The sequence below is a fragment of the Choloepus didactylus genome, chromosome 1 (assembly GCF_015220235.1).
Source record: "Choloepus didactylus isolate mChoDid1 chromosome 1, mChoDid1.pri, whole genome shotgun sequence".
NCBI classification, from domain to species: domain Eukaryota; kingdom Metazoa; phylum Chordata; class Mammalia; order Pilosa; family Megalonychidae; genus Choloepus; species Choloepus didactylus.
The window spans coordinates 246,554,080-246,570,935 of NC_051307.1; the positions used below are offsets into that span (position 1 = coordinate 246,554,080).

A 16,856-nucleotide genomic window follows, 5' to 3' on the forward strand; every position below is an offset into this window, starting at 1 on the left:
CCATTAATGCCTACTTTCATATTTATTTGATTTTTTGTATCATACCATATAGAGTCCCTTATCATTTCTATCTGAACATATTTTTTTCACATATTTTCCTTGTGGTTACCATGGGTTAAAATTTAATTTTCTATACTACCCCTGGCGGGGAAATGTAGACCTGGCATCGTGGGATGGAGAACGTCTTCTTGACCAAAAGGGGGAAATGAAAGGAAATGAAATAAGCTTCAGTGGCAGAGAGATTCCAAAAGGAGCCAAGAGGTCACTCTGGTGGGCACTCTTACGCACAATATAGACAACCCTTTTTAGGTTCTAATGAATTGGGGTAGCTGGCAGTAGATACCTGAAACTATCAAACTACAACCCAGAACCCATGAATCTTGAAGACAATTGTATAGAAATGTAGCTTATGAGGGGTGACAATGGGATTGGGAAAGCCATAAGGACCACACTCCACTTTGTCTAGTTTATGGATGGATGAGTAGAAAAATGGGGGAAGGAAATAAACAAACAAACAGACAAAGGCATCCAGTGTTCTTTTTTACTTTAATTGCTCTTTTTCACTTTAATTATTATTCTTGTTATTTTTGTGTGTGTGCTAAGGAAGGTGTCAGGGATTGATTTTGGTGATGAATGTACAACTATGTAATGGTACTGTAAACAATCGAAAGTACAATTTGTTTTGTATGACTGCGTGGTATGTGAATATATCTCAATAAAATGAAGATAAAAAAATTTAACATTCTAAATATATAACAATCATATTTGATTTAAAACCAACTTGACTTCAATAGCATATCTATGCATTGTTACTATATTCCTCCATCCCCCACCTTTTTCTTTGTACTTGCTATGAATTATATCTTTGGGCATTGTATGTCCAAAACCATAGATTTATCACTACTTTTTTATGCATTTGCATTTTAGCACCTATAGGAAGTGAGAAGTGGAGTTATATAACAAAAAGAACAATCTAATAGTACTGGCATTTATAATTACCCAAAAGGTTACCTTTCTGAGGTCTTCATTTCTTTATGCCACTTTGAACCACAGTCTAGTGTCCTTTCCTTTTGGTCTGAAGAACTCCCTATAGCATTGCTTGTAGGGCGGATCTAGTGGTGATGGTCTCCCTCAGTTTTGTTTATCTGGGAATGTCTTAATTTCTCCCCCATTTTTGAAGGAAAGTCTTGCCAGATATAAAATTATTGGTTGGCACAGGATGAACTTAAATGTTTGGAAATGAACAGAGGTGTCGGTAGCGAGATGTGAGAATAACTAACAGTGCCAAATGGCATGTGAATGAGGTGGAAACGGGAAGCTTAGAGTCATATATGTCACCAGAAGGAAAGTTGGAGGTCAAAAGATGGGAATGTATGAAACTGAATCCTGTGGTGGGCAATGTCCATGATCAACTGTACAAATACTAGAAATCACTTCATGAACCAGAACAAATGTATGACAATACAATTAGAAGTTAATAATAGAGGGGCATATAGGGAAGAACTATATACCTATTGCAAACTATATACTACAGTTAGTAGTATTTCAACATTCTTTCATAAACAGTAACAAATGTACTATATCAATACTATGAGTCAACATTGAGGGGGGTTGGTTAGGGATATGGGAGAATTTGAGTTTCCTTTTCTTTTTCTTTTTTTTTTTTTTTTCCATCTTTCACTTTATTTCTTGTCTGGAGTAATGAAAAGTTTCTAAAAATTGAACAAAAATTAAGTGTGGTGATAGATGCACAGCTGTATTAGGGTACCAGGGGCAACTGATTGTACACTTTGGATCTTTGGATAATTGTATGGCATCTGAACAATCCAAATAAAAAAAAAAAGAGGAAAAAAAATTATTGGTTGGCAGTTGTTTTCTCTCAGTACTTGAAGTATTTCAACCCATTGTCTTCTTGCTTCAATGGTTTCTGATGAGAAATTGGTACTTAATCTAATTGGGACTCCCTTGTACATAACACATTGCTTTTCTCTTGCAGTTTTCAGAATGCTCTCTTTGTCTTTTGCATTCAACCATTTGATCAGTATGTGACCAGGGATATTTTTCTTCATGTTTACCCTGTTTTGGCTTCTTGGATGTGCATATTCATGTCTTTTGCTATGTTGGGAAGTTCTGTCATTATTTCTTTGAATATTCTGCCCTTTATCTCTTTCTTCTTCTTCTGGGACTCCCAAAATATGTATATTGGTATGCTGGATGGTGTTCCAGAGTACCTTAACTGTTTTTGCTTTTTATAATTCTTTTTTCTTTCTGCTCCTCAACTGACTCTTTTCCATTGCCTTGTCTTTGATTTCACTGATTCATTTTTTCTGTGGCTCCAATCTGATACTGAAACCCTCCAGGGCATTTTTCATTTCAGTTATTGTGGTCTTCAACTCCAGAAGTTCTCTTTGGTTCCTTTTTTTAAAGTTTCTTTCTCTTTATTGAGATTCTCATATCATTCATTGTTTTCATGATCTCCTTTAGTTCTTTCTCCTTGAGCATAGTGAAGATCACTTGTTTAAACGGCTTTGTTTGATATGTCCATGGTCTGGTCTTCTCTTTTGGTGTTTTCTGGAATTTTATCCTTTTCCTTTGGGTGGGCCATTATTTCCTCTTTCTTTGTCTTGTTATCTTTTGTTGCATACTATACATTTTAACATTTTGAAGTGCCAACTCTGGGTTTTATTCCCTGAGATGTCTGTTTCTTGAGTTTACATCCAGCTAATGATATGACAGAGATTTTTCTTGAGTGTCAGGATTAATAAAACCAAGCAAACCTAAGCAAAAAACATCTTTCACTGTCTTTGCAAACAGGCTTTACTTTGACTGGTGCTCTCCATCAGAGCTCAGCTTCCCTAACAGAAGAGTCCACCCAAGGCAAATGCATAGTGCAGGTCCTCCCTCTCTTTGGGCCTGTGTCTTCGCCTGGGCTTGTGCTTGTTAGGGGCCTTAGGAGTCCCCCTGTTAATAGGAGTTTGAATGCCTCCTCTACTTCCTAGGAAACAGAACTTCTCCCTCTCCTCAGGTAGCCTTTGCCTTAAGCAGCCTGCCTTAATGGTCTCTTACATGCTCTTGTTATTTCAAGCTTCTTTTGCCTGGAGAGCAAATTCTGGGAGTGGGGCATGCTGAAGAGCAGTTCCCCAAGTTGGTCTTTCTCAACTGGAACAAGACCAGGGACCAACAAATGTAGGGCTAGCTTCAAACTGTTCTGGGGAGGGATTTAGGAAGGGAGTGCCCAGAAAGAGCACCAGGAGCTACTTCCATGGCTCCCCAAAGCTGCGCTTTCTTGACTGGGCACTTGCCCAGCAAATGCAGCTCTTTAGCTGTCCTCCAGAGCTTTAAGAGAGCACACTGCCTTTAAGTCTCTTCCCATGTCTTTGCCTGGGGCAGGTTGGAACAACAGCTACTTTCAGAGCTGAGGCCCCAGCCATCTGAAGTTGCTAATCAAAAGCCATGATCAGTAGCCCATGGCCCTCCCCGCCCTCCGCAGGATCTTGGGGAAGTGGATTTTCATATCCCTTTCTGGGCACCAGCGAGCTACTCCAGGGGCTGGACCTCACTTTTGCCTGCTGTAAGAGTTGGGGCTGGGCAACAGTAACCAATGTGGAGATTGCAATTTATGGTTATTTACTGTAATTTACCAGCCTCTTCCTCCTGCTCTTCCCTGGATGCTGTGCAGTGTACCATTGGACTGTGGAGTTTCAAAATAGTTGATTCAGACATTCCTGACTGTTTAATGTTTGTTTTGGTGGAGGGGCTGATTCCTGGAGCTTCCGACTCTACCATATTCCCTTGGCCCACTGAGCAGTGTTTTTGACAGCATTTGGGGCTAGGGAGATAAAAGTTGATGGAGGGATAGTACACTGCTTGTGCTTTAGGTTGGGAGCCTGAAGGCCTATACTCTAAGAGTAAGAGTGAACTAGAAATAGATCTAGGCCAGCCCTGGCAGGGACTGCAGCTCAGTTTCAAATAATCTCAAACCTTGAAACTGGATTTAGGTGATCCTGGATTACTAGTGCTCTAGGAGGCTGGCAGATATGATTATAACACATTTCTGGAGGAAGACAACAGTGTTCTAGGACTCAAATGATTTAGACTAACAATGCTTAAAATTTTAATACTCAGCAAACAATAAATAACTAGGCAAAGGCAGAGACAAGACATGAATGAAGACTAGAAGAAACAACAGGCAACAGAATACAGACAGAACCACAGGATAAATGGACAAATCCACAATTACAGTGTGATTTTTACCTCTCTCAGTAACTTATAGAAAAAAGCTGGGAAAAAAATCAGCAAGGATATAGAAGTTTTGAATCATATGATCAGCAAACTTGACCTAATGGATATATATAGTGTATTGTACTCAACAACTAATGCAGAATACACATTCTATTCAAGCACACAATGAGAATGTACAAAAATGGACTCACACAGGGAAGTGAGCCTCAACAAGTTTCAAATAATTGAAATTGTACAGACTATGTTCTCTGAATACAATATAATTAAGTTAGGAATAATTATTTAAAAAATGACAAGAAAATTCTCATGTTTGGAAATTAAGCAATACTATATTTTATAAAAAAGCCTAAGGGAGCTCTGTATTTTCTGCATGATTTTTCTGTAAACCTACAACTTCTGTAATGAAACAAATGATCAAAAAATACCCTTAAGGGCCAAAGAAGAAATCACGGTAGCAATTTATAAATATTTTGAAAGAGTAATGAAAATACTACATATAAAATTTTGTGGGAAGCATCTAAAGCTATTCTTAGAGGGAAAATTATAGCCTGCATGCATATGTTAGAAAAGAGGAAAGGTTGAAAATAAATGAACTAAACAGTTGCTATTCTTTCTCTATTGTTTTAAAATTGACTTTACAAAGCCAAGCTATTTTTGATAGCTTGAAGTAACTTCAAATACTTATGAATGCAAGCCATTAACAGATGAATGGATAAACAAAATGTGGTCTATCCATACAATAAAATATTATTCAGCCATAAAAAAGAAGTGACGTGCTGGTGCATGCTACAACATGAATGAAACTGGAAGACATTAGGTTGAGTGATAAAAGCCAGACACTAAAGGACAAATGTATGATTTCTCTTAAATTAAATACTTAAAATAAACAAATTCATAGAGACAGAAAGCAGAATAGTGGTTCCCAGGCATGGGTGGAGGTGGAGGGTAGTGGAGAGTTATTACTCAATGAGTATGAGTTTTGGTTTGGGATAATGAAAATTGTCTGGAAATAGATAGTGGTAAAAGTTACACAGTATTGTCAATGTACTAAATGTCACAGAATTGTCCATTTAAAATGGTTAAAATGATTTTTTGTTCCCATCAACAATGTATGAACTTCTTCGTGGATGGTTTCTGTCAAATTCTTTTTTTTTTTTTTCTTGTAAATGCTCCTTACTTTCCTATTTCTTTGTATGTTAAATTTTTTTTTGTTGAGAACTGGACATTCTGAGTATTTATGTCGGGAGCTACAGGACACATTCCTCCTACAAAAATAGCTGGTGGACAGGCAGAAACTGTCTTAATTGTTCTGGGGCTTTGGAGGAGAGAGGAGCATCGTAAAACATTCAGGAGGGAGTGGGACAAGGAGACTGAGAAGCTGCAAAAAAAAACCTGAGTAAATTGCTCCAGTGGCAGTAGCTTGCACCCAACCCCCTAGCCTTGAGGCTTGCCTTGGGTACAGTCTAGCTGGCTGCTGTGGATGGAGAGGGGAGTGAAGGCCTTCCTCCCCAGAACAGTGTGGGGACACAGACGAGTGCTGAGTGTGGCTTCGGACTGGTGAGTTTGAACTGCTGGGTTCCAGCTCTGAGTCATGGTTCTAGCATGCCCAGAACAGGAATCCTAATGGCCATTGTTTCAATACTGCCTGATGGAGGTTAAAAAAACATACTTCCTCCTTAGGGATGTAGGAAAAGGTTTGCCAAAGAGTGCCATCTGCTGCTCAGGCCAGGAAAGTGCAGCTTCAGGGAGCCAAAATTTAAAAGAAGGCTTTTTGGAATCTTTCCTGACTCCCTCCCCAGAGCCTTTGGGAACAGTCTGTACCTGCTTCATGGGTCCCTGGCCTTACTTCCTTTCTTTTCTTTTCTCTTTTTAGCAGTCTGTAATATGAAAGCAAGAGATATTGTTTACAACAAATGCAAATGTTGAATTTTTTTTAATTAAAAATTTTTATTAGAGAAATTGTGGGTTTACAGAACAATCAGGCTTAAAATACAGGATTCCCATATATCACCTCACCACCAACACTTTCATTGGTGTGGAAAATCTGTTACAATTGATGACAATACTTTTTTGTAATTCTACTATTTTTAAGAGTTGTTACATTTGTTACAATTGAAGAAAGATTATTAAAGTAGCACTGTAACTATTGTCCATAGTTTACATAGTGGTATTTTCTCCCATATTCCCAACCTATTTTTTTCATGCATGTTATTTTATTACTCATCTACCCACACACTGGATAAAAGGAGTGTCAGTCACAAGGTGTTTACAATTGCATGGTCACATGATAAAAGCTATATAGTTATACAATCATTATCAAAGATCAAGGCTACTGGATTACAATTCAACAATTTCATGTATTTCCTCCTGGTTATTCTAATACACTAGAAACTAAAGAGAAATATCTATATAATGAGTCAGTAGTCATAATCATTTGTTAAATCCTAATTTCTCAGTTATACCTCCTCCCTCTCATTTGATCATTCTCTCAATCTTTGGGGATATCTGGGCAATGAACATTTTAACTTCTTCATGCTGGAAATTATGAAGGTAGAAGGTAGAGGAATGAAACTATGGGGAAGAGGAATGAAAATGGTTGCTTTTCTTGGAGAGACTGGTACCTCTGGGTTTCAGGCCTTATCTGGCATAGGAATGATTTGGAGGGCTTAAGTTTCTGGAAAAAAATAAACATAGGAAGTTAAACTTTTATAGAATCTTAGATAGGGTATTCTTTAGGGTTTTCAGGAATGCTGTTGGTTGGGGCTTGGCACACTGTCCTGGCCCTGTTTTGATCAGTTAAACATGAACAATTCTGAAGTTTTAAAATAAGTTGAACCAAGTGTCAACAAAGAGCCTTAACACAAAGCTAATCAACAATAAAACCCTAGGCAAGAGAGAGAAACTGACCATCAGAGTAAATGCATCAGGATAATCAGATGCCTTGACACCAGCAAAAAATTACAAGCCATAGTAAGAAACAGGAAGATATGGCATAGTCAATGAACCAATTTAAAAAGTCAGAGGAGACACAGAATTTGGAGCAACTAATCAATGATGTTCAAACAAATCTCCTAAATTAATTCAAGGAGATAAAGGAAAATATGACTAAAGACATAAAGGATATTTAGAAGACACTGGGTGAGCATAAATTTAAAAGCATGCAAAGAAAAAATAGCAGAACTTATGGGAATGAAAGACACAATAGATGAGAAAAAAAAGTACACTGGAAGAAGACAGAAGAAGATGGCAGCATAGAGAGGAGTGGAAGCTAGTTTGCCCCCCTGGAACAACTAATAGACAACCAGGAACAACTAGTAAATAATCTGGAATTACTGCAGGGGGACAAACGTGACCATCCACTCATCATACACCAACCTGAATTGGGAGGAATGCCCAAGATTGCAGTATAAAATCTGTAAGTAAAATCTGCAGATCCAAGCTGGGAGCCCCCTCCCCTGCCTCACAGTGCTAGAGAGCAGCACTCTCTGAGCAACTGAATATAGTTCAGCTGAGCTCCAACTGGGCTTTAAATTAACAAGCATGGACTGCTCAATACAAGCTATAAATCCCCAACAAGCAGACAGAAGCTTTTGGTGATGACTGACCTTGGAGAGCCAGAGGGTGGCTGCAGACTGGCCCTGAAGGGGGCTTTCTGTCCCTTTTTTGGCTCAGTGGAGAAAGCCTCAGTCATTTTCAGTTCCCAGTGCTCGGACCCAGACAAGCGTGGAGACAGCACAGGCAGAGTCTATTCAAATGCTAATGACCTTTCTCTAGGGGTCTATCTTCCCTAAGAGGAAAGAGGTGGGGCCCAGCTCTACTACCCGCCTTCCATTCAGAACCAGACCCCAGAGCCTGGGGAAAAATAGCCATGGGCCACACCACCTAACACCAGTCTGGAGTTACAGGCTGACAGGCGCCACCTGTTGGGCAGAAAAGCACAGTGACTTGAGGCCTCACAGGGTGCACCAATCTTCTAAGACACCTTCAGGGAGATGTGACTTATAAAAGCCAAAGGATAAAATGGTTGAAGTAAATAATGTATTTGCAATAATAACATTGAATTTTTTTCACTTTTAACAAGATTATTTTATTTGTACAATCCACTATAAACTTTTTCAAGATTGTTCACTTACTTATCAAGAAAGTTTTCACTGTATTCATTTAACAAGAACAATGCCAACCTACATGTCACTACCCATCAAACTCCAAGCGTTTAACTCAAAGACAAACAAAAAAGTGCTTGGGGCACTGAAAGGAAAGAGAAAAAGGCTAAAAAAGACCAACAGAGATACTTTACAAGTAGTTAAAAGGGGTTGGTTGGGGAAAATTAGATTCCTGAGCACCATCAGGGTTTCCTTAAGGTTCATAGGGGTTTTACAAAATCCTTTTTAAAAGACATGAAATTAGAACTAAGGAATCAGAGGAACCTGCACTTTTGGATATTAAGCAGATTATCAAAGTTCCTAGATTGGCAGAAAAGGCGAGAAAAGGAGGGTGAGAGAACGTGGAAATAGGAAACAGAGAGCAGACAAAGAGAGACAGACAGGAAGAGAGAAAGAAAGTTGTACCTAGAAGAAATGAAGTTTGGAACTTGTCATGAATTAAAGAGTGAAAGCCATAGTCACAAGTCTGGGAGATGGACTACAAGAAGAGAAAGGCTGGAATTTTACACCTGCCAGATGGTGAAGATAAATCCTAAAGTTGTGCAGTGGCAGGCAGTGAGGTGTACCCTAGACTGAGCCATGTGTTTTGTAAGAAGACATTGCCACCCTTCCTTGACTAATTATCCTCTATACTGCTACTCTGAAAGCATGTATGTCCAGAGTGCAGCCACCCCAGCAGGTCAAATGCCTGCAGGCAATTCAGAAGGGCTCCAAGCCAAATGGTTTGTAGAAATCGAGATTCAACTAATGCTACTGTCAAGTGAAGAAACAACAGAACCAGTTTCAGTTTTCTCCCATACATTTTTAGTCTCGTAAAGCCAAACCATTCTGATCACTCTTAATAAGCTGGTATTGCCAAATACTGTACAAGCAAACATAGGCTGACCATGATCAAAGCCCAAATTTTTCCTGAGCCTCAACTGCCTCTGTGATTTGGAACACAGCAAGCAGTATGGAAGTTATTATGATTACTTAGTTTCTGGAGGGGAAAATGGGGATCAAAAACTGCCTAACCATATATCTAACTAAACAAGAGAGATGAAATTGGCTAATTTCATTAGCTGTTCAGAATCCCTCTTATCAAAAAGTTATAACCTTCAGACTAAGCAAAACAGGATTCTGCTACTCAGATGTGCTGAGTCTAAGAAGCCCTGGTATTATTTAGTCAGTTTTATTTCCATTTTCTCAGCCACTTCAGCCTAAGACTGCTCTGCCCACCAAGGAAAAGCTTCACGTTAACGTGTACCACCTTCCAAGGTGCCTCCATCTCCCCATCCCGTTCAATTGTCCATCTTCTCCTCCTCCTTCTGTTCTTCCAGCCTTTCCTCATCTTCATCATTGTCTCATCCCTGCTCTTGTCTTGCTCTTCTGAATCTGTCTTTTTGTCTCTGTCCTTCTTTTGCTCTGAAGCTTCCTTCTTGCCTTTCTGCTCCCACCTGTATGCATCCAGGGCTTCTTTTAGGGGGGCAGTGAACTGCTGGAACTCCAGCTCTTCCATGGCCAACAGCACATCACTGGCATTCAGAGTCTTGTGCTTCCCTTTCATAGCAAAATTGTTGGCACACGAAGTGGCGTACAGTACACAGACGCTGGCGGCGTGGGAGATAGCGCTCCGGGCTCCTTGGAGATGTTGACACCTTCTGGGAGTGCCTCCTTGATGATTCTGGTGATGACAGCATTAGGCAGGTTTAGGTCCTCAGACGTCTCCACCATGGCTGCCACAGGGGCCCATATCTCCGCCTCAGATCTCCTCAGGACGCACCGGAGTCCAGGCTTCCCGCTTCTCTCTGCTCTGACCCAACATTGAATGTTAAGGGATTAAACTTTCCAATCAAAAGACACAGATTGCCAGAATGGATTTTAAAAATGATCCATCTATATGCTATCTGAAGAGACTTACTTTAGACCCAAGGATACAAATAGGTTGAAAGTGAAATGCTGGAAAAAGATATTCCCTGCAAACAGTAACCAAAAAAGAGCTGGGGTAGCTATACTGATGTCAGACAAAATAGACTTTATTTTTTTTATTGTGAACTTTATCATATATACCTAACAGTGATAACTTTCAAAGTATGATTTTACAAGTTGTTAGAGAGCAGATTTCAAAGAATGTCATGGGTCACAGTTCCACAACTTCAGCCATTTCCATTATTGTAAAATATAACATACATGCAGAAAGCTGCCATCTCTCGATGTACAGCTCGACAAGCAGCCATAGGTAATTTCAAAAATTGTTATGGGTTACAGTTCCACACTTTCAGTTCTTTCCTTATTATGCAATACAAGGTAAATACAGAAAGGTGAAGACCTTCAAGGCACAATTCAACGAGCAGCTATAGAGCAAATCCCAAAGGATGCTGTAGGCGACAGCTCCACCATGTCATTTAGCTCCTTCCAGCCATTCCAACACCCCAGCATCCAAAAAAGTATACATAATAAAAAAGGTTTCAGTATCTGTAGACCTTTGTTCAACATTATCTTGTTTGTTGCTACCCCTCCCTCTTGTTTGCTCACTGTCTCAGTCTTCAGGGGTGTCTAGGCAGTTACCACCCAAACTTGTTCATATTGAAAGGGAGTGTTGACAGTATGGGGAGGAAGGCTGCATCTGATAGTTGATCTTAAAGAGGCTGTGCCCTCTGAGGTTTAGGACTTGTCTGGTATAGGAACACTCTGGAGGATATGTTTTTGAAAGGTAAAACTTAGTGAGTACATCTTTTATAGAATATCAGGTAGGGACCTAGGTATTTGGGGACTACTTTTGGTAAGGGCATGGCATACTGTGGCCAATTGGGATGTCTACCTGGAACTTTCATAAGAGAAACCTCCAGGATAGACTCTTGACTCCATTTGGGGTCTCCCAGCCACAGTGACCTCAGCTTGCTACCTTTCTTTTTTCCCCTTTTGGTCAAGTAGGCATTTTCAGTCCCTCACTGCTAGGGCCAGGCTCATTCCTGGGAGTCATGTCCCATGTCACCAGGGAGATTCATTCCCCGGGGAGTCATGTCCCTCTTCAGGGGGGTGGGGTGCAAAGTAGACTTTAAATGCAAAATGATTATAAGAGACAAAGAAGGACATTATATATTAATAAAAGGGGAAACCCACCAAGAAGAAATCATAAATATTTATGCACCTAACTAGGGTGCCCCAAAATACATGAGGCAAACACTGGCAAAACCGAATGGAGAAACAGATGTCTCTACAATAATAGTTGAAGATTTTAATACACCACTCTTGTCAATAGATAGAACATCTAGACATAGGATCAATAAGGAAAAAGATAACTTGAATAATACAATACATTAACTAGACCCATTAGACATATACAGAACACTGTACCCCAGAACAGCAGGGTATACTTTCTTCTCAAGTGCTTATGGATCATTCTCCAGGATAGACCACATGTTGGGACAAGAACAGGTATCAATACAGTAGCACATTATGGTGAGAATAACTAATAGTGCTGAATGGTGTGTGAATGTGGTGGAAACGGGAAGCTCAGAGTCACGTATGTCACCAGAAGAAAAGTTGGAGGTTAAAAGATGGGACTGTATAAAACAGTGAATCTTGTGATGGACAATGTCCATGAATAACTGTACAAATATTAGAAATCTCTTTCATGAACTAGAACAAATGTATGACACTATAACTAGAAGTTAATAATAGAGGGGTATATAGGGAAAATATACCTATTGCAAACTGTGTACTACAATTAGTAGTATTTTAACATTCTTTCATCAACAGTAACAAATGTACTATACCAATACTATGAGTCAATAATAGAGGGCATTGAGTAGAGGTATGGAAGGATTTGAGTTTTCTTTTTTATTTTTATTTCTTTTCTGGAGTAATGAAATGTTCTAAAATTGGAAAAAAAATTAATTGTGGTGATGAATGCGCAACTATATAATGGTATTGTGAACAATTGATTGTATACTTTGGATGATTGTATGATATGTGAACAATCTCAATAAAATTGAATTTAAAAAAGAACAGGTGTCAATAAATTTAAAAAGATTGAAATTATGCAGTTTTCAGCTTCATTCCATTATGATTAGAGAAACTAGAGTTTCTACTAATAATGGAATGAAGCTGAAAATCAATAACAGAAGAGAATTGGAAAATTCACAAATATATGGAGGTTAAACAACACACTCAAGAGATCAGAGGGTCAAAGAAGAAATCTCAAAAGAAATTGAGATGAATAAAAACAAGAACAAAACATATCAAAACTTATGGAATGCAGCACAGGCAGTGCTGAGAGGAAAATTTATAGTCCTACATGCCTACATTAAAAAAGAAAGAGCTAAAATCAAAGACCTAACTGCACACCCAGAATAACTAGAATAAGGATGCAAACTAGCCCTGAAGCAAAAAGGAAAGAAATAACAAAGATTAGAGCAGAAATAAATGAAATTGAGAATAAAAGAACAATAGAGAGAATCAACAAAACCGAAGTTGATTCTTCGAGAAGGTCAATAAAATTGGCAAAACCTTAGCTAGACTGACAAAGGAGAAAAGAGAGAAGATGCAAGTAAAATCAGAATTTAGTGGGGGGTCATTGTTACCCCATAGAAATAAAAAAAGTAATAAGAGGATACTATGAACATCTGTGTGCCAACAAACTAGAAAACTTAGATGAAATGGACAATTTCCTAGAAATACATGAACAACCTACACCAACTTTAGAAGAAACAGAAGACCTCAACAAACCAGTCACAAGTAAAGAGATTGAATCAGTCATCAAAAACCTCCCAAGAAAGAGAAGCCCAGGACCAGATGCCTTCACAGGTGAATTCCACCAAGCATTCCAAGAAAATTAATACCAGTCCTGCTCAACTCTTCCAAAAAATTGAAGAGGAGGGAACACTCCCTAATTCTTTCTACAAGGCCAATATCACCCTCATACCAAAGCCAGACAAAGATACCACAAGAAAACAAAATTATACACCAATTTGTCTAATGAATATAGATGCAAAAATCCTCAGAAAAAACTTGTAAACCTAATCCTGCAGCATATTAAAAGAATTATGCACTATAATCAAGTGGGTTTTATCCAAGGTATGCAAGGCTGGTTCAACACAAGAAAATCAATTAATGTAATACACCACATCAACAAACCAAAGAGAAAAACCACATGATCATCTCATTTGATACATAAAAGGTATTTGACAAAATCCAACATCCTTTCTTGATAAAAACACTTTGAAAGATAGGAATAGAAGAAAACTTCCTCAACATGCTAAAGGGCATATATGAAAAATCCACAGATAACATCATACTCAATGGTGAAAGGTTGAAAACTTTCCCTCTAAGATCTGGAACAAGACAAGGATTCCCACTGTCATCATTGTTATTCAGCATTGTGCTGGAATTTCTAGCTAGAGCAATTAGACAAGAAAATGAAATAAAAAGCTTCCAAATTGGAAAGGAAGAAATAAAACTTTCCCTGTTTACAGATGACATGATCCTATATGTAGAAAGTCCTGAAAAATCTACAACAAAGCTACTAGAGCTAATAAACAAGTTCAGCATAGTGGCGGGATAGAAGATCAACATGCAGAATCAGTAGTGTTTCTATACAGTAGTAAGGAGCAATCTGAGGATGAAATAAAGGAAAAATTTCCATTTACAATAGCAAGCAAATAATTGAATATCTAGGAATAAATTTAACCAAGGATGTAGAGGATCTATACGCAGAAAACTGCAAAACATTTCTAAAAGAAATCAAGGAAGACCTAGATGGAAGGACATCCTGTGTTCATGGATTGGAAGACTAAATATAGTTAAGATTTCAATTTTACCCAAACTGATTTACAGATTCAATGCAAAACCAATCAAAGTCCCAACAACTTATTTTGCAGAAATAGAAAGAACAATAATCACATTTATTTGGAAGGGCAAGGTGCCCCAAATAGCTAAAAACATCTTGAGAAAGAAAAATGAAGTTGGAATTCTCATATTTCATGACTTTAAAGCATATTACAAAGCTACAGTGGTCAAAACAGCATGGTACTGGCATAAAGACAAATATACTGACCCAAAGAACCAAATTGAGAGTTCAGAAATAGGCCCTTTCATCTATGACCAACTGATTTTTATTTTATTTTATTTATTTATTTATTTTTTTTAATCTTCATTTTATTGAGATATATTCACATACCACGCAGTCATACAAAACAAATCGTACATTCGATTGTTCACAGTACCATTACATAGTTGTACATTCATCACCTAAATCAATCCCTGACACCTTCATTAGCACACACACAAAAATAACAAGAATAATACTTAAAGTGAAAAAGAGCAATTGAAGTAAAAAAGAACACTGGGTACCTTTGTCTGTTTGTTTCCTTCCCCTATTTTTCTACTCATCCATCCATAAACTAGACAAAATGGAGTGTGGTCCTTATGGCTTTCCCAATCCCATTGTCACCCCTCATAAGCTACATTTTTATACAACTGTCTTCGAGATTCATGGGTTCTGGGTTGTAGTTTGATAGTTTCAGGTATCCACCACCAGCTACCCCAATTCTTTAGTACCTAAAAAGGGTTGTCTAAAGTGTACGTAAGAGAAACGAGAGGCGCAGGTCTGGGGCCGGCGGCAGCGTAGCCCGTAGCCTCTCCCAGTCCGGGCTCTCAGTCGGCGAACCCGCCTCCAGAAGCTGGGCGGGTGTCAACGCCGAGTCCATGATCACTGAGGCGGCTTCCTCGGCCTTGGTCGTCAGGGCCTCAGGCCTGACCGCGGCCTCTGGCTCCTACCAAGTCTTCTGCAAGGGACTCTCCCGCACTCTGCTTGCCTTCTTCGACTTGGCCTGGCAGCTGTGCATGAACTTCCCATACTTCTACGTCGCGGGCTCCGTGATCCTCAACATCCGCTTGCAGGTACACTTTTAGAGCCCTGATTAAATTGCAGGCGTGATGGCGGACCCACCCGAGGCCTCACAGCTAACTGGAGCTACTCCCAGTTACCCCCGGGAAGCCCTGTGGTCTCGCGATATTCCCAGGCGGCTTTGCTCTCCTGATGGTCGCGGATTGCTTGCTGGGAGGAGAAAGGAGTTATGCGATTCCGGAAGAAGAGAATTTAAATTAAGACCCACGGAAATATTTAAGAAGACGAGCAACCTTAAAATAGAAACAGGAGAAATTTAAGGATGTGACAAAGGGCAGAGGATGCATTATAAAAACGGAAGGCTGCTAAACTTTTTAGAAAAAAATTTTTTATGTGTGCAAGAAACTCATGGTCCAAACCATAAGGAAACCAGTACACTTCAGGAATTTTGGATTGTTTTGTAAGTAATACAGTGAATGAGGAAGAAGAGGAAGAGATTAAGGGTACGATGTGGTAGCATTACATTTCTTCATCCCACAAGAGTAAATATCAACAATCAAACTTCAGGTGAAAAACAAACCTGTACCGGAGAGGCATTCTCCAAATACCAAGCAAAGTAAAATGCTGCGGGATATCTAACAATGGTGGTACTGCAAGAAAGTGAACTCTATTTCATTGTCCCTATGAATAAGGTTGTTTCAAGGACTATGTCAAGACCTTGGAACCTGAGAGAAGGGCATGCAGTCATAGTACAAAGTTTGGCTGTTCAGTGAATCATATTTAATCATAATAATGTAAGTGCTGTTTATGTTTTTATCTTTTAAGGGACTACTTAATTATGGTTACAAAGTAGAATGCAAATGTTATCAGCTTGATAATGTAAAAGGTTAGGGTTTGCAAGTGGAGATATTAATGGGGGAGGAGAAAGTAAATGGAATGATAGTGGCCTCCTTATGAAGTGGGAAGTTAAGAGGTACTGTTTGTTGTTGAAGGAAGACATGTTATATTACTTAAACGGTAGCCACAAAGTCTAAAGTGGTATATAGCTTTATTAAAGAGAGAGGAGGGTAGGAAAAAATAGCATGAAATCAACTGGAAATGCCTAAAGATGGAGAGTTCAGTTGGGATGTCTCAAAAAGAAAAATTGTTAATAGTACTTCATGCATTTGAATGTACAAATAGATTTTTAGTTTTCAAAGAGTGCCGAGGTTACTTAATTATGTGTAGATTTAACACATGAAGAAAACAAAACTGAGACGATTGTGAACTCCAGAAGTTAAAAGTTGTTAATGAACAACACTGCAGACCTCAACTGTGGATAAAACTAGTCATATAAAATTGGCCATTATTTTGTAAACACTGAATATTGATTTAACAAGAAATGATTATATAACATTGGGGAAAAGGAGAGGGTGTTACATTATTTTGTAAACACTGAATATTGATTTAACAAGAAATGATTATATAACATTGGGGGAAAAGGAGAGGGGTGAGGTGTATATGTAATTAGGGAGAGTCAATCAAAACCTAATATAAAAAACCATCCAGAAAAGTACTATAGACATGGTATTTAGAAAAATGGAGGTAACTACAATAAGAAATAGCCAAGATAAATGTGGTTG

The 16,856-nt window shown here is 38.7% G+C and overlaps 1 protein-coding gene and 1 pseudogene across 1 annotated transcript; one reads left to right on the forward strand and one right to left on the reverse strand.

Moving 5' to 3' along the window:
- Positions 1-9,685: 9,685 nt before the first annotated feature.
- On the reverse strand, positions 9,686-10,118 carry LOC119529356 (annotated as a pseudogene).
- A 4,865-nt stretch (positions 10,119-14,983) lies between these two features.
- Positions 14,984-16,428, forward strand: LOC119529364 (small integral membrane protein 10-like protein 1). The gene has a single exon (XM_037829711.1). It carries the CDS (start codon positions 15,093-15,095, stop codon positions 15,297-15,299), a length of 207 nt encoding a protein of 68 aa, XP_037685639.1. The 5' UTR covers positions 14,984-15,092; the 3' UTR covers positions 15,300-16,428.
- The last annotated feature ends 428 nt before the right edge of the window (positions 16,429-16,856 follow it).